Raw genomic sequence first — 22,616 nt, 5'->3', positions numbered from 1 at the left:
TCCAATTCGAAAATTGCCTAGACCGGCACCGGGAATCGAACCCAGCCACCCTCAGCATGGTCTTGATGTGTAGCCGCGCGTCTTACCGCACGGCTAAGCAGGGCCCCTACAGCTATATCTTATATTCTCTGTTTATATTTCGTTTGACAGAACATACTCGATTGAGCTAGTACAGCACCGTTCGAAATCTTGTACTGCGACTGAATGAAGTCGAACGAAATACATAATGCCGCATTTTTTTTCGAAACGAATGCAAAAACGTACGAATCGAGTGATTCGATTCGAGATGCACAATGCCACCCCAGGTTAATTATTAGTTTCACCTTGAAGCGAGAAAATTTTTCATAATTTGTTGCGCAGTGTTAGTGTTTAGTATATAAAAGGGTATTGGAGTTTTACGCTGTAAATATAAGACATATAGAACAATGTACTGTTAGACAAAGTTGTAGAGGAAACATAGTGCTAGGAGTCCACCATACAACACATTTCGGAATTCAGCCTCTGGAATGAGTTATTGGCTGAAAACTGAATGATAATGAAATGATAAATTCAAACTCTGAGCGACTCGTCTTACGTCAGCCCACTTGTAGAATGTTCAGGATGGTGTTTAGGACACAATTTTTAATAATGAAAATTTTAGCTAAAAATGGATACTGTGGGCATTAAACAGTTTACAGTGACTCGATTTTCTCAAAATGAAAAAAAAAACAAGAAAGCTGTTATTATAAAACTGATTTATTATAATTATGATGCATCAACGGTGTGCTTGTCGAGTAGAACAAGTTCAATTATCATCCTATTTATCACATTTGTCATTTAGCAGAAATTTATATTAGGCGTCGGAGGTGCAGCAACTCATCCACCCACTACGGTTCGCTGATCGCGTTGCCTTTTGTGCGCAAGCGCAGACAAAACGATTCCCCAACGAACAAGTGGCGCACAAATTCCTGAGATTCTTTACACACAAATTACCTATCACACCTCATAAATAACTCATTCAAACATGTCGCGCTAACGAAAACACAAATCCACCAGTTCACATTCGGAGCTAACGATTCCGGGAATTATCCGTGATGCGCCATTAAACCGCCAGTTCGTCATCGTCGCTGCTGAAAAATGAGAAAATAAAGACGGGAAATTAGTTTATAACAGCATGTGGGTGGATTTATGTTGGCACGCGGCCAAGTCTGACAACAGCTGTAATTTTTGTCACATTTCTCGCATGCATTCATGAATCTACAATTAATATAAAAACACATAATTCTAAGAAATAGATTCTCAGTGTCTCAGTTTGCCCCACTCTCTTGTCACACTTACCTCATCACCTCGAGGCGCGCATCATTGCTCATCAGGGACGAGTTCGGGTCCCGCTTTTTGGTGGCACGTGGTCTCCTTAGAGAGCCCGAAGAACCCCCTCCGGCGTCTTGGGTGCTGGTGGCTATTTGCATATCTCGACGTTGCACCTTTCTTGCGAAAGCTTTGTCCTTCAGGGTGCTCCTCTTAGTACCAATACTTTCGCCATCAGGATTGTCAGCGAGGTCATCTTCCGGTCGAGGTTCGTTCGATGTATTGAGGATCGCAATCAGCACGTCTAGATCGCGGTGGAGACCTTGCATCAGATTTGATTGGGGAATTTTATCGCTGGAGCTACCGGACGGCTCAGTTTCTGTCATCGTGGGGATTTTAAAAATAAGTATAGCTTTTAGATTATGCAACATGAGAAGATTAAAACACAATACGCGTGGGTAGGATGAAGCGTATGCAAAAGTGGAAGCTAGTAGGAGCGGTTCTATCCATTGTCGCTGTCACCGGTAATAAATGAGCGACGAAACCATTCAGAACAGATGTTTGCAAACATTTAAATATTTTATAACGATTCATGTGTGGTCGATGGACACGATCATTTGGTTAAATAAACTTTTTTGTTCAAATGATCTATGAATATATAAGCAAATGCTCGTATAGGGAACCGTAACTCTAATTTTGGCTGGTGTGAAATATTAAAACTGGCGAGGATGACGATGTAGTGTTTAGAGAAGGTTAAATTTTGCCTTCAAAACAAGAATTGCATACGCATTTGTTTGAGAAACATTTATGTACCCGTACTTTGCATTGCAATCACCCACAAATAGAGGTGTGTGCCAGGCCAAAAATCGTCGGTGGCGACGTTTGTCGTAATTTTGTACGACGGCGTTTTCGGTATCACGCCGAGTATAATTTTAGCCTGAGGCCTTTACTGCCGTCATACGCATATTTGTCCCATGTTTGCTGGGATTCCCTATATACATGGGACAGTTATGCGTATAACGGCAGTTTATCCCCTAGATGTTTTCTAGATACTATAGAAATTTTTTTTTTTATTTTTCCAGGAAAATTCTTCTAAATTTCCAGAGGAACTCTGAGTATAGTATTTAATATTAGAATGATACCAAAAATGATAGGGTAACGGTGCCAGTTTTGCCATGTTTCTAATTTGGCCAGCTTCTTCTTCTTCTTATTGGCATTACATCTCCAAACTGGGACAGAGCCGCCTCGCAGCTTAGTGTTCATTAAGCACTTCCACAGTTATTAACTGCGAGGTTTCTGAGCCAGAATAGATACCATTTTTGCATTCGTATATCATGAGGCTAACACGATGATACTTTTATGCCCAGGGAAGTCGAGACAATTTCCAATCCGAAAATTGCCTAGACCGGCACCGGGAATCGACCCAACCACCCTCAGCATGGTCTTGCTTTGTAGCCACGCGCCTTACCGCACGGCTAAGGAGGGCCCCTTGGCCAGCTTCTACGAACTACGAAAAAAGGAATTTTCGAGGGTTTTACAAGCTGTAACAGTACATATATCCTTTATGCTTCTTCGCTGTGGAAACTGATGAACAGTTTTAGAAAAATATGCATTTTTCAGGGTTGGCCAACTAAGGTGGCCAAAACCGGTATACTTTCCCTAGTCGCTATACGACAACTCCATGCATTTTTGCTAATGAATCACATACAGTGATTGGTTTCCTACCCGCCGCTGCCGCATCCAGGCACTAACGTATATGTAAAAAATAGCCCGTATGAGTTACCACCTGCAGTTTGTATGGCGAAAGACATCTAACGCGGGTTTTCTCAACAGTAGGAAGGAACAGTATGATAATGGCCACTTGAACATAGTGTGCAGTAGATAGATCTTGTGCCGTAGTATTTTTTTAAAATTTGAAGTTGCCCATTAATAGCGTTTCAATCATATTCCCAATTCCCATCAAATAAAAGAAGCTCAGAAAGATCTTTTTAAAATTTTATCAGAACCAATTTCTCGAAACGACCCATCCGCTCCTGCAGGCAAAAATTCAATCGTCGACCGGACGTATCCAACAGCAGTTCCACGCAGACCAACACCATCAACAAGTGAACAGAAGCATTCAACTACGAATGACTAAGGTCCGCGTAAAAGTGCTATCAGACCCATCAAATCGACGTTCGCATCCCCGCCCACAAAAACAGAGCCGCTTTGAAAATTTGGTATTTAGTCCGGATTCATTCGTTCAATTTTTGTTCAATTTTTCCCTAGAGCTGTGAGAGTAAAGCAACGGCTTTAGAAAAATGATATCCTCTAATTTCATTACCGAAAATGATATTCATCCATCTAGTGATGATGGAAATATTGATACAGCATGAAAGACATCACCTGAAACCCCTGAAACATCGGCACATATTTTGAGCATCCCTATTATGCCGAAACTGTATTATACTACAGGGTGTATGAAACTACAAAAAATAGTTAAAAACGTGTTATTTGCTGTGAACTTTGAATATAAACTATACAGGAAACATGTAGGATAATAAACTATGATGTTCTAGGATCACCGAATTGTCCTGGAATTTGAATTAAATGGTCTGCCGAATCAACCACGACTTCCATGATGTCCCCAGCCGCGGTATCAACCAAACCATGTTCTCCGAGCATTTATCTTTCATTTGAGTGTAAAATCCTAGCGTGTGAGATATTGTAGGATCTCCAAAATGTCCTGGAGGTTTAATCAAATGATATACCGAATCAACGAAGACTTCGAAAATGTCTCAGCCGCGGTATCAATCAAATCGTGCCTTCCGAGTACTTGTCTTTCATTTGCATCTCGAATCCAGGCATATTAGATGTTGAAAAGTTTCCAAATTGTCCTGGAGTTCTTATCAAATGGTCTTACAATTCAAACAAGACTAACAATTCAAACAAGACAAGAGTCCCGAGATTGCGGCCCTTCGGTCAACCTGCCTCAAGGCTAGACGAATGATACAACGTGCCCGCACCGAGGATGAAAGAGCGGACCGCCGTAAAGTGTTTCGAGCTGCGAATATGGCCTTCAATAAGGCCATCAAGTGTTTCGACAACCTATGCGAAGGAGCCAACGCGAATCCGTGGGGTGACGCCTACATGATAGTGTTGGCCAAGACCAAAGGGCATCAACCAGGCGCAAGTCGCCGAGCCGCAAGAGGGTACCAGCCAGCCTGTGCCATCGGCACAAGGGACCGAAAATCCCTGGCAGCTGGTCAGTAGGGCAAAGCGGAAGTCGAACGCATCTCGACCCGCAAAGAAAGCTAAGGACAGAGGCGAGGCCTTGTTGGTGAAAACTGATAAGGCAAAGTCCTTAAATCGATGCGGGCGGCCGAAAAGCTTTCGACGCTGGGTCAGGACGTGCGAAGCGTCAGACGCACCAAGACCGGTGAAATGATCTTGGTTCTGAAACGCGGAGCGCAGGCTAGTGGGACTGACTACAGGAAGCTGGCCCAAGAGGTCTTGGGTGACGACGCCGAGGTGAGGTCGTTGGGGGCGGAAGTGACCCTCCAGTGCAAGCAACTGGACGAGGTCACGAACGCGGACGACGTCGTCTCTGCCGTTAGAGACCAGTGCGGTACAGAGGTCGATAAGACCTCTGTACGCCTAAGAGGCGGTCCCTTTGGCACGCAGGTAGCCTACCTTAGGTTACCGGTTGCGGAAGCCAAAAAGGTAATGGAGCGGGGGAAGTTGAAGATCGGCTGGTCAGTATGCCCAGTGAGCAAACTCCAGCCGCCTTCAGTGGACAGGTGCTATCGGTGCTTAGAGTTGGGACATAAGTCCTACAACTGTAAGGGCCCAGACCGCAGCAACCTGTGTCGTCGTTGTAGTGAGGAAGGGCACAAGGCGCATAATGTGATAAGGCACCAAAGTGCCTCATCTGCGCCAGCAAAAAGCAAGCCTGTAACCACGTTATGGGTGGATCTTCGTGTCCCATCGGAGAGAAAAATAAGAATAAGCCGTGAAAGTAACACAGCTGAATCTTAACCACTGTGCAACTGCCCAGCACCTGTTGTGGCAGTCGGTCTCGGAATCGAGGACTGATGTCGCCCTCCTGTCCGACCCGTACAACGTCCCTGTCGATAACGGCAATTGGGTGGCGGACGGGTCTAGGATGGCGGCTATCTGCATGACGGGATGGTACCCGATCCAAGAGGTGATACACTCCTCTGCTGAGGGTGTCGCGACAGCTAACATCAATGGTGTGTTCTATTGTAGCTGCTATGCCCCACCAAGGTGGCAATTAGAACAGTTCACCCAGATGATAGATAGGCTATCGTCTGACATAGTGGGTCGTAAGCCGGTCGTCATAGCAAGAGATTTCAACGCTTGGGCAGTGGAGTGGGGCAGCCGCTGCACCAATCGAAGGGGTCACTAGAGGCGCTAGCGAAGCTCGACGCAGTGCTAGTCAATGATGATTCCGCTAGCACTTTGTTTCGAGCTGCGAAACTGGCCTTCAACAAGGCCATTAAGAGCAGTACGAGAGCGTGTTTCGACAACCTATGCGAAGGAGCCAACGCGAATCCGTGGGGTGACGCCTACAGGATAGTGATGGCCAAGACCAAAGGGAGCTCTTCACCCCCACAACGGTCCCCGGATAGGTTGGCTAGAATTATCGAGGTACTATTCCCGTCACGAGCCTCCTGCACCACAAGGCAATATGGGTGCGGCCGAAATGGTAGCTCCGGTGACGAACGGAGAGTTACTCGCGGTGGCCAAATCCCTGGTAACGAACAAAGCTCCAGGGCCTGATGGAGTTCCGAACAGCGCTCTCAAGGCAGCAATCATAGCGAACCCGAACATGTTCAGGCTAGCTATGCAAAGATGCCTAGATGAGTGTAGATTCCCCGAAAGAAAAAGACAGAAACTGGTGTTGTTGCCGAAGACCGGGAAACCGCCGGGCGACCCATCGGCGCATAGACCAATCTGCCTGCGACGGGCAAGATGCTATAGAGGATCATCCTCAACAGGCTGACCCCGTTGCGTGTCTAGCAACCAGTTCGGTTTTGCAAGGGTAAGTCCACGTTGGACGCTAATAACTCGGTGGTAAAGACCGCCGAGATAGCGATCCAACAGAAAAGGCGAGGTATTCGATACTGTGCGTTAGTGACACTTGATATGAAGAACGCATTCAACAGCGCAAGCTGGGATGCCATCGCGCTCTCGTTACACCGGCTTAGCCTGCCGGTGGGCCTGTACCGGATTTTGGAAAGCTATTTCCAGAACCGTGTACTATTATACAAGACCGATGCCGGTCAGAGAAGCGTTCCTATTACCGCAGGAGTTCCGCAAGGTTCAATACTGGGCCCGGTATTATGGAACCTTATGTAAGACGGGGTTCTGAAGCTAAAGACCCCTGCTGGTGTTCAGATTGTCGGTTTCGCAGATGACATAACCTTGGAGGTCTACGGGGAGTAGAACTGGCCGCAGCACACGCGATCAGCACGGTGGAGGATTGGAGAGCGCTAGACGCCTGCAGCTCGTTCAACATAGGACGGAGGTGGTTATCGTCAACAACCGCAAGTCGGTTCAACATGCAGTGAATCACGTGGGTGAATTCGCGATCGCACCAAAGCGGAGTTTGAAGCTCATTGTGGTCGTAATAGACGACAAGCTGACCTTCGCCAGCCATGTCGACTATGTGTGCAAGAGGACTTCGACTGCTGTTGCGGTATTATTGCGGATGGTGTCCAACAGTTCCAAGGTGTGTGCCAGTATACGTAGGCTACTGGCAGGCGTTGCCGTTCTTAGGTATGGCGGCCCGTCCTGGGCGAGAGCTCTAGGGGTAACTTCCCACAAAACGTTGTAGCGCAGCAAGAAAAGAATCTGTCGTCATTGATGTCGCAAGCTCGATATGTATCGCCTTTGTAGACATACAAACAAATAAGGCAATGTATCCCTTGATTGGTGCTTTCATTCGTCCCTGTTTAAGCAGCACAGGTCCAGCATAATCGACTCCGGTTCTTATGAACGGATCAGCGACTGTCACTCTTGACCTTGGTAAATCACCCATGAATTGAATAGTTTCCGCAGGCTTCACTCGAAAGCACCTCACGCAACGTCTCAATACTCTACGTATCGCTCGTTTACCCCTTTCTGGCCAGACTTGTCGCCGCATGACTGCTAATAATCCATTCTGTCCTAGATGCAAATGTTCACGATGCAAAGTTTCAACCAGGGATTGAACTTATCATTTCATTATCATTTAGTATTCAGGCAATAACTCATTCCAAAGGCGGAATTCCGAAAAGTATTTTATGACGGACTCTAGCAACTTTGTCTAAGGGTACATTGCTCTATGTCTAATATTCACCGCGGAAAACGCTAGTATCATTTGATATACTAAATGATAATAACACTTATTATCATTTAGTATATTGAGTGATCCTAGCGTTTCACGCTGTTAATATTATACATAGAGCAATGTACCCTTAGGAAAAGTTGTAGAGGGGAATCAGCGCTTGAAGCCCGCCATACAACACTTTTCGGAACTCAACCTCAGGAATGAGTTATTGGCTGAATACTAAATGATAATAAAATGATAAGTTCAATCCCTGGTTTCAACAAGCATTTCCTTCACCGTAAATGCGTAGGTGTATAGACGAAAACGTAGCACGATGTCGAACAAGTTGTCCTGTACTGGAGGTCCTACCATCAACAAGTCATTAAGCGAATGTCCTGAGGCAGTCTTCGCTGACGCGCCAAACACAACTCTCAGGCCGATGACATACTGACGCGTCGAGCGATGCGGAACGCGTCCAAGCACTCGTAAAGCAGAATATCAGCAAGAGAAATTCTTTTGTCTTGGACGCGTTCGCGCACGCACACGCGTGAGTATGTCATCGGCCTCAATCGTGTTGTTGAGCTTTCCGGACGAAGCACACAATGATGGGGCATGTAGTAGCCGGTTTCATCATTACACATAGGATAATCCCAGAGGCGTCGCGTGGTCAATTCTTCAACCTGTGCACCGAGCGGTGTATGTCGGTTTTCAGTTGTTTGATGTAGCTCTCAATGTATCAGCATTATAAAATTACGAGTAAGCACGCCCCGGTGATACCTTTTTTAATTATATTTGTTGTAGAAAAAAAGTTAAACATTCAATAATATAAATTATGACGAGTTGATAATTGTTCGTGCTTCCCGTATCAAAGTTAAATATTTTGAGAAAAAATCTGACCTGAACAAGGGACCTGAAATGACACATCCAATATGAACGATCTATCTTCATCCATGTTTCCCATATGTTTCTACTATCTGCTTCTAAGCTACATCTAATTTATCGAATTAAGCTCAAACTAAACTTAAAATGAAAGTGGGTTTAATTGAAAAACAATGAGACAAGTCTTAATAATTATGTGTTCATAAAATTGAAATATATTAAGAATGATTAGACAGGTAATACACATTTGTAATTAGTTTGCCATACGTATCAGAAAAATGGGGTCTCCACAATGAAGCTTATACAGATATGTTCCGTACATTCAAAGTTAATTGCCTATATGCCGGGTTCCGATTTTATCAACTGAAACTCACGGACCGTGTTGATAAAAACGGAACATATCTATGTCTGAAACTTGATTATGCATATGTACAACATGTAATAGATTTAGTTCGGAAAAGGTATTGGAGGGTAACCGCCCCTTCGGTGGGGTTTGATCCCACGACCCCAGTTCGCATGACAGGTGCTTTCCCTACTAAGCTACGAAGGACCTCCGTCGTCCACCGCAGCTTAGCGGGTACTGATGAAACCAAATTCCCAGCACGACGGAGGTCCTTCGTAGCTTAGTAGGGAAAGCACCTGTCATGCGAACTGGGGTTGTGGGATCAAACCCCACCGAAGGGGCGGTTACCCTCCAATACCTTTTCCGAACTAAATCTATTACATGTTGTACATATGCATAATCAAGTTTCAGACATAGATATGTTCCGTTTTTATCAACACGGTCCGTGAGTTTCAGTTGATAAAATCGGAACAGCGACAAAATCGGAATAAGCCTTTCGCCATACTGATTTGAGAAAGTTAACTCCTAGTGTGCCGCTGTAAACACGCTCAAAGCAGGCGATTTATTTATGTCTTATGCAGGCTTGTAAAATGTCATCTGCATGTCATTTGACTAATTTGTTCATAACTTTTTTCAGAAGCCAAATTTACTTCATATTTTAGGATGTACTCATAACGCTTGAGTATGGCTATATTTTTGTCCAAGGGTACATTGCTCTAAACATAACATCTGAGGCTGGAGAGTGAAAACTTTCCAAAATGTCACGTGTCATTTGACATAATGTCATTTGAATGACATTTTGCCTCCCACGCCCCAGATAACATATTTACAGCAATGTCTTATTAGACAATGTTATAGACACATTTAAGGGCTATAAGTTCGACATACCTCAGGAGCCGATAGCCTACTTCTGAACAAGTTCTGGAAAAAATATTCAAACGAATGCAAATGACATTTTACAACACTGCTTATGATCACATAAATATTTTTGGGCATATATCTCAGCTTAGGACAATTTTTTTGTAGAAATATTTCTTGATGCATTCGAGGATATGTACTTCAGAATAGTTTGGACGGCCTAGAACATCCGAAAAAGTATTTCAACGATTTTTCAGTTATATCAGAACGCTACATAACAATGTAATCATTCGTCCTGGGCAAGGGCAAACAAACCCGCATCTTATCACTTTTATTTCGATGTGGGGAAGTCGGTGAAAAGAATCCTCTCTCGCGTAACATATGATTACGGCTTATAAACCAAAACCATGATTTTTCATTTTCTAGCATAAACGATTGCTTTGTAAATGATTCTTTATCGCAGGTAAAACTCCGTACTTAATATCTCTTTAAAAACACATTTATTGCTATTTTGAGTGAACGTCTCATGAACAATTTGCACCATAGTGGTTTTTAAGTCCTTTGTTGGCGCCCTTAACTACCATGCGGAATGTTTGCTTTGGTTTTTAGGCCGTTAACTTTCTTCTTCTTCTTCTTCTTATTGGCATTACATCCCCACACTGGGACAGAGCCGCCTCGCAGCTTAGTGTTCATTAAGCACTTCCACAGTTATTAACTGCGAGGTTTCTAAGCCAGGTTACCATTTTTGCATTCGTATATCATGAGGCTAACACGATGATACTTTTATGCCCAGGGAAGTCGAGACAATTTCCAATCCGAAAATTGCCTAGACCAGCACCGGGAATCGAACCCAGCCACCCTCAGCATGGTCTTGCTTTGTAGCCGCGCATCTTACCGCACGGCTAAGGAGGGTCCTTCACTTTATATTGTTTATTTTGAAAAACTAGCTTCAAGTTATTTCAAAATGTATATTCTTACTAGGTTTGTGATATATCGCATAGCAGAACTACTCTGGCTAACAAATCCGATGGTGTTACTAGATTTGAGCAAACGGCTTAAAACCAGACGTGTTGCCGGTAATGCGAGTAAACGGCGCGACTTTTGTTTTAGCTGAAATTTTGAAGATTTCGAATAGTTTTTCAATTAATCTTTATCTGCTGTTATAATATAACCATTTACGTATGGCATTGACATGGTTTTTGCAATGAAATGAGCATCTACTTCAATAAATGAATTAAATTACTCATAGAAAACTTGAACCTCATTTTTCTCGGTTCAGCATTGTTGGTTTTTCGGCCCTAATCATATGTTGCTCGAGCTCTCTTGTTAGTTACGGTCTTATTACCGTTATTACTAACCCAAGTTAGTTTATTTTAAAGGCTAAATTTCTAAAAAAAAATTATTGAATTTTCTTGTTGATAAAAACGGAATAATTTTGTTGACGAAATCGGAGCGTGACAAAATCGGAGCGCGATAAAATCGGAACATATCTGTAATCTAAACGTTACTCAATTATTAATTATTCTATTTTAGTTTATTTCTTAGATGAATCTTTTTTTTCCGAAGTGCTGTTTCCATACCACGTGGAACATTTTTAGATGGGTACTTTCCTGCATCAGCGTACACATCTGATCATGCATTTTTTCATTAATTTGTGTTATACCATGGACATTTTTCCTACCCCTCTACCCGTTAAGTTGTCCACATGGTATACGAATAGCTTTTGGATATTGGATTTGACGAAAAAATTTATCATAAGCCATAATCCCAATCAATATGAAATATTAAAACGCTTGTGATCCAATGTGCTTATTCAAAACTGGACTTTCGCCATGGAACGCTTTGAGAGAGCAGAAAATTCATTTATCACCGCCTCTTTTCTTTTTCTATTTTGTTCCGATTGCGCGCTCTTCAACCAAACGCGCATGCGCTGTTTTAAACGGTATGGGTTACCTACTCGGTAGGCACCAAACCGATGTGCTTTTCTGCATCGGCACCAAACCGTGCACTGCAAACGATGAACGCCTTGGCTACCTATACATCGCCGATTGCGGTTAAAGCGGATGACCTACACATACAAAATAATGCGTGTATGATGCATGGCAAACCGTTCTCTGCTGAAAATGCACGTGTTGGACAACATGTGGCGGTGCGTCGTCGTTTCGGTATCGTGGAGTAAAATATAACGCGCCCCCATCGTAGCATTTCGGTTGCTTTTTATCACATGTCGCCTGTAGAAAATCCGTGCATTTTTTACGATTATGTATTTATACTCAATCGTTAAATTTGTACTAAACATATGACAAATGCACATGATCCAGGTATTTGAATAAGAATGACAAGAAATCTATCGAAAGTTTAAATGTTAGGGACAAAATTTCTACCTGTGCAGTGCACAGGTTGCACATGCGGACGCGACGCCTCTGGATAATCCAGCACTCGACAATGACCCAACGCAAGATATTCATTAATGAAATCCGAATAAAGCTTCTTCAACTGTGGATCCTTGTTTAATCTTCGCTCCAGCTAGTAAAATCTCTTTTTTTTTGCTTGCTGACGAGAATCACCAACCTCTCCAACAGCTCTAGCTCGAAATGGCAATCTAACCACATACCTTCCATCACGAGTACGATCGAACGTTTCCAAAAAATGCATCTCACATTCGTTGTCCTTCGGCTCCGGTTCACTCGACTGGTTATCAACTGCCCAAAATCGCTTCAGAATGTGGATCAAGTCCATGTCCATTAGAGTGGGGCGCAGTTGTATGGAAAAACGCAAACTTCGTCCGATCAAGTGAGATCAAGGTTTTTCTGAATCGTTTTGGGACCCCAATCAACTGTGCAAAATATGGGCTCGATTGGTTGCGACCTCGCATGCCACATCGCGTTTTAAATTTACATAAAGATTAGTATGGGAAAACGTACTTTTTACATTTTTGCTATTAGCGGCTTCAATTTATGATCAATCACGTGACTCAATACGTTACACCCAAAAACAAATCTGACAATTATTGTATAAAATATGGGCATATACAATTCTGTAAGCTTTTTATACAAATATTGTATTAAAATAATACAAATCTATATTATTTCAATACAATAATTGTATTGAAATAATACAGATTTTGTATATCCCCAATTATTATACAGTGTCTGCAAGGTTCTTATGCAGAACTGTATTAAAATAGATGCCGAAAAACTATGCCGAAGAAGGTACATAGCTGGAAGGTCTACAAAAAAATTTATTACGTTTCGAAAATTGATTGTTCAAACCATAAGCAAAAAATCAATGTTTCTGCCAGCACTACCGGACGACCTATGGTTATCGAAGGGCAAAACCCATCTTCCTTCTTGTCGGATTTTTTTTTTGTGAAATAATTCCGGATAGCTCCCATTAGCTCTAAAGCTCTATAAGATCAATTATTTTAGTTAAATTATTAAATTACTTAGTTAAATTATTGGTCTACGTAGTTCGGCAGCGCTGGCAGAATAAACGATTTTTTGCATATGGTTTGAACACTCAATCTTCGAAGCGTTATAACTTTTTTCGTGGACGTTCCAGCAACATGCCTTCTTCAGCAAAATTTTTCGGCATCCTTTGGGTTATACTTTAAAGCAATGTGCCACTTGGTTTACGATGAACTGAAACCTCTAGTAGTAGAAATGCAAAAATATACGTTCTCCCATACTTATTTCCATACAAACTTCAAACGCGATGAGGAAAGCGAGGAAGCAACCAATTGGTCCCAAATTCTGCACAGTTGTTCAGGACCCAGAATAGCTTCGAAAAACCATTGATTTGAAAAAATGACCATGACGCCCCACTCTAATGTCCATTTCTCGAAAGGTAGCTACTTGGAAAGAACGTATACTGTGCACACTGTGACGGTTGCATCCACTGGTCCGTAGTTGCAACACCGGGAGATGAACGGACATTCTTATCTTATCGGATAACAATAGATCAAAGAATGCTTCTGCTCCGACCAACATGTCTATCCGCGACGGCTCGAAAAATGTCGGATCTGCCAACTGTATTTTTGATGGAATTGGTCAATTTTTTACGTTCAATCTCGTCACAGGCAGTGCACTAGTTACTTCACTTTGCACTGCACTTTGAATTTCACCAGAGTCTTCTTCCCATTCACGCCGGTGACAGGAACATTCACAAAGTTCTTTTTCAGTTGCAGAAGGTCTGCCAACCGTTGGGACACGAAATTTGTCATGGCCCCAGAGTCCAACAAGACACGGCATTTATGCTGTTCACCGTTCATGTCAAACACATAAACTATTGCAGTGGCCAACAACACATGTTTAGGTGATGTAATGGTGTTGTTTGTAAGTGAACAATTTTCCACCGTCCCATCAGCTTCGGGTATCGCAGTTGCATTCATCGTAGAATCGGTTTCTTCACCTTTCCGCAAGGTCGGTTTCTTATTGTCCAGAGACGTCTGCTCTTCCTGATGTAGCATCATATGATGTCGTCGGGAACATTTTGGGCACTTTGCATTTGTTTTACAGTTCGAAGTGCGATGTCCTTTTTTTAGGCATGAATAGCACAGACTAGGCCTGTTTGGCTATTTCGTATCGTTCATTCACTGCCAATGTTTTAAATGCGCTGCATTTTTCCACTCCATGCGCATCACTGCATATCGGGCATTCGTCAGATTTCTGGATCGTCGCCGTGTGCGCCTTCGTTGCGACTATCTGAGCAGTGCGGAAAGGTTGGCCTTTGCTCTTCTGAGGGTCTGTCTCAAATGGATAATTAAACTGAAGTTAAACTTAAAAGTGACATGTTAATAATTATCGAATAACCCTGCTCGCAGAGCAAGATTACTTTGACAGATATCAAATCATTTTGTATCGAAGTCTTATTGGAATTGCTGGGTAGCACCAACCATTTTTTTGACCGGGTGATTTTCTAATTTTCGAACTGTCACTTTTAAGGCTCTATAAACCGTAATCAATTTGATGATGAAGATGATTTTGTTCTCATTCGCACTAATACTAATGCAATTTTAGCCAAAATCCAATATTTCACTGCTATTCACCAACTTACCTCTGTCAACGTATATTCATGGTATTTTCATATGAGTTTTTCACTCACCAAGCTAATTAATTATCAATTAATTAACTGAAAAGCGCATAAAACTGCTTTTTTCCTAGACAAATTTTCGTATACTAATTATACACACACCAACTCCGAACGATCAAGACACACACATACACATGCACTCAGTTTTTCACTTGTTCTTTTCTCGCCGTTTTCTTGATTTTATCACAACTAAACATAATTCACTACCTAACTTTCACTTTTATCTTTGATGTTGAACACCAATTTCTTCACTTCATGTCGAAAAACCAACGAAAACTGCTTTAAAAAATTTGAAGTGAGAGACAAATTTGACGGCCGTATTGTGAATGTTGCAAAATTCGGAACACCCAAATTCACTACCGCATTAGGTGAAATAGTGCGCTCAAAATCTCGTCAAAGCAACTTGAAAATATCAAAACAATACATCGAATTAGAGGCCTGAATAAGAGAAACGCGGATAAGTATGTGCCGCCAATCGAACCGTCAAAAACAGCAGCCAATCGAGCAGGAGACCTGTCAAGCAGCCAAAATGTTGGCTCAAATACTGAAAACGGCTAAATTCGATTTTATGCCATTTTTAAATAAACAAATTTTACATAAGTTTGCAATAATATATGCAAGTTATTTATAGATTATGAAATGAAATTGCATTGTTTATTGGATTCTATTGTTTAATTATGTGGACACATTAAATAGCGGATTGTGAGACTTTATCTACATAAACCATTTCTTCCTTTTCATGTGTTGTTCTTTGATGAAGAAGAATGAATGCAGTGTTGGCAGAGTCATATTTTCTATCCGCGTTTCTCTTATTCAGGCCTCTACATCGAATATGCTAGTCGACACGCAAACAACTTTATGCATATACAAGAAAAGAATCATCATTTCATCGTTGCCAGATTTATTTGATCAAATAATTATTGCAGTTTGTTTGCGAATTAATCAAATCAACCAGAAAAAAAGAAAAGATAATGCAAGCTTCTGTTGGCAGGGTGGAGAATGGTTGGCATTTAATTTTACCGTACCATTCATCCTACCATGCAGTCAAAAAAAAACAAAACTACGGCAGCCCCAGCCGCAGCCACGACCAAGCAAACGACAGCACATACTTTTACTATTTTCTCCCCCCACAATCAATGTTTTCGTGGAATAAATTCTCAACGTATAGCCGGTTTTGGTGGCAAATATACATTTCATTATTCCTTACTCATTTTACAGATTAGAACTATTAAATCAGTATCTGTGGCTAGCACTCTTTCAAGGCTGTGTGCCACAGCCTAATTCAACTCGATTCTGTTCTATTTGCACTGCGCACAAGAAAGTGTGGATGGATGGCACGAGACTCACGCAGCAGCAAACAAACAGTCTGCGGATGAAGAATAAAAAAGACTTATATAATTATAATATAACTTATAATTTCGTCTTACATTTGTTTGGGAAACTGTCTCAGTCTCAGCTCGACTGCTCAGTGCACGAAATTTTACCGGATAAAATGTAAATATTCGGAGAATCAAAGTGTTTTACTGCACTTTCCCTAACACTGTATGTTGAAAGCCCAGTGGTGTACGAAGAAATTTAAAATAAGTTTCCATATAATAAATATTTCATAAATGCTCAAAAATAAATATTTTGTTGCATCTGGCAACATTATGTAGCAGCGGACAAGCTTTTACCACCCCATTTCCATCCACCTCAAATTTTCGTCACTTTTTTGTACCAGTTGCCTCACTAATACTAACAAGCAATAACGTCATTAATTTTCAAAACAGAGTTACGGAGTCTTGAGCCTTAAGTTTAATTCTCCAAATGAGACAGACCCTGAGTCGACTTGAAACATTCACAACGTTCCAAAACATGTTGTTGATTTCGCAGGAGAGCAATCATATCCTTGTAAATAGGAAGCTTACCTCGTTTCACGTTCGACTCCCATATTTTTCGTGTATCCTGGTCCAGTTTCGTAGAAATTAGTCAATTAGTGTGGTCACTATGGCTTCTGATAGTTTGTCTATTTTCAGTTGATGGAATTCCAACGAACCAATACATTTTTCAACTTTGTCAACCAAACTCTTTAGTTGCTGATACGATTCGTTCGTCATTGCTTTCAGATTCAACAGCTTCATTATAGTGTCGCTTATTAAAGCAGGGAGATTTTCAAATTGCTCTGTCAAGCTCTCCTACGCACCTTCGTAATCGTTGTCCCTTATGATTTGCGGATCAATGGCTCCTTGTGCCTTACCGATTAATGCCTTGTCCAAATAATGTAATTTTGTTGCAGCAGAATCTCTCGTGCATTTGTCCGCGATATCACGGAACATCTGTTTGAATTTGAACCAATGGTCGTATCTGGTATCGAAGCTGGGTAAATCGGCTTGTTGTAGCACGATCGTTGGTGACAGCTTAAAAAACTTGTTTCCACTACATACTTCCACTGGATTGTGCCGAAGTTCCTGGCCCACCGGCTACGGACAACTGGTTTTGTTTCACCGTATTTTCGTGAGCGTCGATCATCTGGCACAGTGATATCCTGCTGAATTCATAGAGTTCCTCAAATTCTATAAATTTTGGTTCAAATTCATCTTTTCTAGACGGATCAGCAAGATATATTTTGTTTTGAAAATCATTATATTCTTCATAAGCTGAATCTACCGTCTTCATGTACAACCTAAGCGCATGTATGTTGAAGCGTTGATAATCATGATCAGCAGTTTCAATCACATTCCGTATTCTGTTGATCTTCCCTCTCGTAGTTTCGCAGCATCGGCTGAGAGCTTCAATGTTGGCAGCCATTTTGTTTTGAAGCTGTGCTGCTTCCTGCTGACTTTTCTGATGGCTGATCGACGGCACTGTGGCGGCGGGGTCGAATAAACTCCGTTTCCTGGGAATTTCAGCTGTTTACGGTTACCGGATCGTAGCACCATTTGCATAATGGTTTGCTACGGCGTATTACTAATTATTCACTACAGCACTTTAGATTGTTCTTTTCTTCTCGTTTCGGTCTTCTCACTCTTCAAGGTGAAAATCACTATTCAGGATTTTTCGGAGCCTGGATGGTTCCACGAACTCTCAACTATCACTTTTCTACTTGGCCGCAGCGCAGTAAGAAATCAAATCACTTTCAACCAAAAAATGGTTGAATCAAAATTTCGAATTTTCAAATTTAGAATCATTTCCATTTACGAACAGGAACCATTCTCGCGACGCTCCCGACCCGTAATCGATCTTCGTGCTTGCTTTTCTTATTCGGACATATCCGGCTCGAAGGACCAAATTGTTCAGAACTACACGTGAGAAGCAAGTTCGGAGGACTGTATAACCTCAAAACGATTTTAACGCGGAATAAAAAACACGAACATCTGCTTTGATGAACACTCAATTTATTACTCAAACCGGATACGGAAATTACACAAAAATTCAAATTCAAAATATCCACTGAACTGAAATTGTTTGCTTCATGGGCAAAACAAAATAAATAAAATGCATGTTTACACTGAAAGAAAAAATCTCGACTTTTACTAGTTACACATAGAAGACAACTCGTGTAAAAAAACCGCGTGAAAAACGACTTCATTGTACATCGGGTATGAAGCATTGACGGCTGAGATATTAACGATCAAAGTCTATCATATTTTCGTGACGTTTTTCGGTTTTTTTGCAACGTAAAGTGTACCCCAATATAGAAAAGACAGACGTACGATAGCTCTACGTCAAAAATCGTTGTTTTTGGCAATGTTTGAGTAAGGCTAAAATTATGCAATAATAGCATAACTGCATTTTACAATTTCAAATGCGTTTTTCTTATTTTTTTCGTTTGTAACATGTGACATTTGTGCGGTCGGACGGCAGTGTAGTAGTTATTTATAATAATTTAGAGAGAAACATAACTATCGTTTATACTTGAAATAGGCTTGTCTCTTGGTTACACACAGATAACCAATGTGTAGCTTTTATTTTGAAGTATTAAAATCGCAATAGAAACACTAGAAAACCCACAAAATAGGTTTATGTTACATAATGACAAACGATCGTCTTTCTTATCGTAACGTTTATTTTATATTGTGATGGATAATCTATAAATCACGTAAACATTAGATGCGAAAGGAATTTTGTTCCATTCTGGAATTTACTACTTTATATAGTTCAATCAAAGTTTATTGCCTATATTCCGGGGATTAAACCACCCGACTTGGACATTAATTTACAATGTTATGAAAACTCATATGTGAATATGTACATTATGTGGAAGATAATGATTTGAAAAATGTATTGGAGGTAACCACTTTCCCTTCGATGGGACTCGAACCCACGACCCTAACCACTCCAACCCACGACCCTCGAGCCTCATCGAAGGGAAAGTGGTTACCTCCAATACATTTTTCAAATCATTATCCTCCACATAATGTACATATTCACATATGAGTTATCATAACACTTTATATAGTTACTTAGTTTCTTTAAATATAAGACTAAAGTCGACCAAATGCAGTAACGTGACTTATGAAAAAGTCACAAATAAAGAAAACTTGCGCGAAGCGGTCTCTCTTAAAGTTCTACCTGGCATTCTCTTGTTTTGCATTCCTCCAGAAGCACAGCTCATTATTCATTCATACCGCAATCAGCAAAATAAAAAACCCCACGATGAACACCGACAATCAAAATGTATTTAAAACGCAAGCCGGTGATCAGATAACGCCATTCAGTCTCGTTGTATCAGCTGCGACAATGATGCGCCTAGCTGCACTTTTCGTTCTTATCGTTCATTTTGGTGCTACTTTTACGTTCGCCCGGCCCGATCAACCGCCCATCGTGCAAACCGGCCTTGGCAGCATCCGAGGTACGATTCTTGAGTCCCGTTTGGGTCGCAAGTTTTACGCCTTCCGTGGTATCCGATATGCGAACGCACCGGTAGGAAAACTTCGTTTCCAACCACCGGAACCCGTCGATGCTTGGAATGGAACGTTCGATGCCACCGAAGATGGACCGATGTGCCCACAGCCAGCGTACAATCGGAGTGAAGTGTCGGAGGATTGCTTGCGTTTGAATGTGTACTCGAGTGTGATTCCGGGTGAGACGATTCGAATTGCTCCGAGGGATGTGCTGGTGTATATCCATCCCGGTGGGTTCTACGTGTTCTCCGGACAGAGTAAGAACAATGCAGGACCACAGAATTTGATGGACCGAGATGTGGTGCTGGTCACAATCAACTATCGATTGGGATCGCTTGGTTTCATGAGTACCGGGACAAAGGAGAGTCCAGGGAATGCCGGGTTCAAAGATCAGGTAATGGCTTTAAAGTGGGTTCGTGATCACATCTCCGCGTTTGGAGGGCGGCCAGATTCGGTAACGTTGATGGGGTACAGTGCCGGAGCGTTAAGTAATACATTGCACATGGTATCGCCTATGTCCAGAGGATTGTTCCACCGAGTGATTGTGATGAGTGCTTCCGGCGTGAGTCAAGTGCAAATACCAACCAATCAGATTAATTTGGCGAAAAAGCAGGCCGAACTACTGAACTGTAGTACTTCAGATGTTTCAAAGATGGTTGGATGTTTGAGAGAAAAGCCTGTTTCGGATTACGCCGATAGTTTAGAAGCGATGTTTGTTTTGTCTTGGAATCCCGTTTTGCTCTGGACGGCGGTGATCGAACCAGATTTCGGTCAAGAGCGATTTTTAACCGAAGATCCAACGGAATCATTCCTGAAAGGTAATTTTATGAAGGTTCCGGTGATAGCTGGAATAACCCAAGACGAGTTTGCTGGACCTGCTGTGGCTTTTCTAAGAAACGAAACACTTAGGAACGAGTTGAATACTAATTTCAACGAACTTGCACCGATGCTTTTCTTATACGAGGGATATCCGAATCAATTGGAGATCACTCGTCAGCTGAGAGATAAATTTTTAGGGGAAGAACCTCTTAGCTTGAATCGTTCATTGCACGGTTTAAATTACGTAAGTACAGTTATTTTGTTCATAGTATCTTGTCATTCACAGTCATTCGTTTTTAGCTCTTTGCCGACAGTTTGATAGGTTTTGCAGTCCATCGTTTCGTACAATTAGTTTCGCCCCATACGCCTGTCTACCAGTACAAGTTTTCCTACGTCGGTCGATACAGTTTTTTCTATTATCCTGAAGAAGGGACGCCATATGGAGCAGTTCATCACGACGACCTGCTATATCTGCTCTCTATTCCATCTGTGGCCCCAATCTTCAATACCACCGACCCGGAAAGTAAAACAGTGGAACGCCTCACTCGAATGTGGACAGCATTTGCCCAAACCGGGTAAGCTTCTTCCTGTTTAGTTAACGCTTGAATACTTCAAATAAAATCTTATTCTGTTGCAGTGATCCGAATATGGTTTTGGGAATAGAAAAACCAAACTGGGTTCCGGTAGCAAATCAAGAAGACAACTATCTCAATATCGGGGAAGACCTTCAAATGGAAAAAGGTCTTTTTACTGAACGATTCTCATTCTGGGACAAACTCTTTCCGATACCAGCAATCCATTAATATTCCTACAACCAAGCAATAAATAATCTCAAAGCAACTTACCTTCCAGCGATTCTTTCATTTCATTGTAACCCATCTCCAAGGCATCCAGCGCCGTGTACAGCCCGGTATTACTCTTCATGGCTAAGAACTCCTTCTCTGCCTGACGCACCAGCTTGAACGACTCCCGCGACTTATCGTCGAACCGGCCCGATTGATCTCCCTTCACGAAGAAAGAATCGTATCCGTACTCAAATTCGCTCTGCACGAACCGAAACGCATCCCCAATGAACATCTTCCAGAAGATCGCCGAAATCTCCGCTGAATGGTACTCCATCGTGGGCCACTGGGCAAATCGCTTAAACTCGGTCCAATCTTTCATGGTCACCCGAATCTTACAGAACTTCTCATTCGGTTGCTTGAAGTACATCGCATACATCAGAAAAAACGCACCAATCTTGTCCAATGGTTTTCTTGTGTTAAGAAAGATCTTCTTCACTATGACCAATGCTTCCGTAACAAAAGCAATCATTTCCACATCGGTGTTTCTTCCACTAAAAGAAAAAACAAATCGCGCTCAAAATCAAACCGTTTATGAAGATGTTTACTTTTGCTGCATCTACCCTACTTACTAGAATATGAACTGGAAGTTCATGCGCTTCCATTCCTGACAGAAGTGGCGAAATTCAATCGATTCGTGACGGGCAAATGCTGCCAACAGATCGTAACAATCTTCACGGAAACCTCGAGACACTTCACTAACCATTTTGCTCTCAGTAATAATAAAGAATTACAATGAATAAACGATTATATGATAGGTATGATATCAATTCAGGACAATCTTTTGTTTATAATTATTGCCATTTTGCAAATAATGGTCCAATGCACCGAGTTCATCATTGACGTTTGAGCGGTGCGCTGTTTACTAAGAATGAATACTTTTTCATTCATCGAGTTCATGCAAGTGTTCATTTTTAGTAAACAGCGCCCGACTCAAACGTCATTGTGTTCATTCGGTGCATTAGGCTTTCAGCGATCGTGTACGTACACGCACGTTTCACTCACACTTTTACTCGGTTTGTTTGCAACCACGAGCAGCTGTCACGGCAAAATCAAATGGGATTGTTTGCAACCACGAACCTGCGTTCGTGTTGGGGAGAAATGTCGGCGAGACCCTAATTGGACCATAATAAAATAATAATAAATCACTCCGACAGGCGTGATTTCAGAAAAACAATCAATTCACGCTCGTCCAGCTGAACTCAAATTTGGGTCAGTTTAACTCAAAATCGGAAAAACTGGCTCAAGACAAAATTGAGTTAAGGCCATCGAACTCAATTTTGAGTAACAGAAGAAGTTAT

At 41.9% G+C, this 22,616-nt stretch overlaps 2 protein-coding genes across 3 annotated transcripts; one reads left to right on the top strand and one right to left on the bottom strand.

Moving 5' to 3' along the window:
- Nucleotides 1-717: 717 nt before the first annotated feature.
- Nucleotides 718-22,147, bottom strand: LOC134225859 (snRNA-activating protein complex subunit 1). 2 transcript variants are annotated; one of them, XM_062706271.1, is made up of 4 exons: nucleotides 21,888-22,147; nucleotides 21,319-21,809; nucleotides 1,318-1,666; nucleotides 718-1,106 (listed from the first exon to the last, which is right to left on the bottom strand). In XM_062706271.1, exons 1-4 carry the CDS (start codon nucleotides 22,019-22,021, stop codon nucleotides 1,082-1,084), a joined length of 999 nt encoding a protein of 332 aa, XP_062562255.1. In that variant the 5' UTR covers nucleotides 22,022-22,147; the 3' UTR covers nucleotides 718-1,081. The 2 variants fall into 2 exon arrangements, with proteins under 2 accessions (XP_062562255.1, XP_062562254.1); XM_062706270.1 differs by having other exon boundaries at nucleotides 718-1,109; nucleotides 21,888-22,143.
- LOC134225858 (juvenile hormone esterase-like) lies at nucleotides 19,339-21,312 on the top strand. The gene is made up of 3 exons (XM_062706269.1): nucleotides 19,339-20,717; nucleotides 20,774-21,048; nucleotides 21,111-21,312. Exons 1-3 carry the CDS (start codon nucleotides 19,407-19,409, stop codon nucleotides 21,274-21,276), a joined length of 1,752 nt encoding a protein of 583 aa, XP_062562253.1. The 5' UTR covers nucleotides 19,339-19,406; the 3' UTR covers nucleotides 21,277-21,312.
- Nucleotides 22,148-22,616: the final 469 nt, after the last annotated feature.

This window comes from Armigeres subalbatus, chromosome 3 (assembly GCF_024139115.2).
Source record: "Armigeres subalbatus isolate Guangzhou_Male chromosome 3, GZ_Asu_2, whole genome shotgun sequence".
NCBI classification, from domain to species: Eukaryota; Metazoa; Arthropoda; class Insecta; order Diptera; family Culicidae; genus Armigeres; species Armigeres subalbatus.
This window is presented reverse-complemented; position numbering and strand designations above follow the sequence as displayed.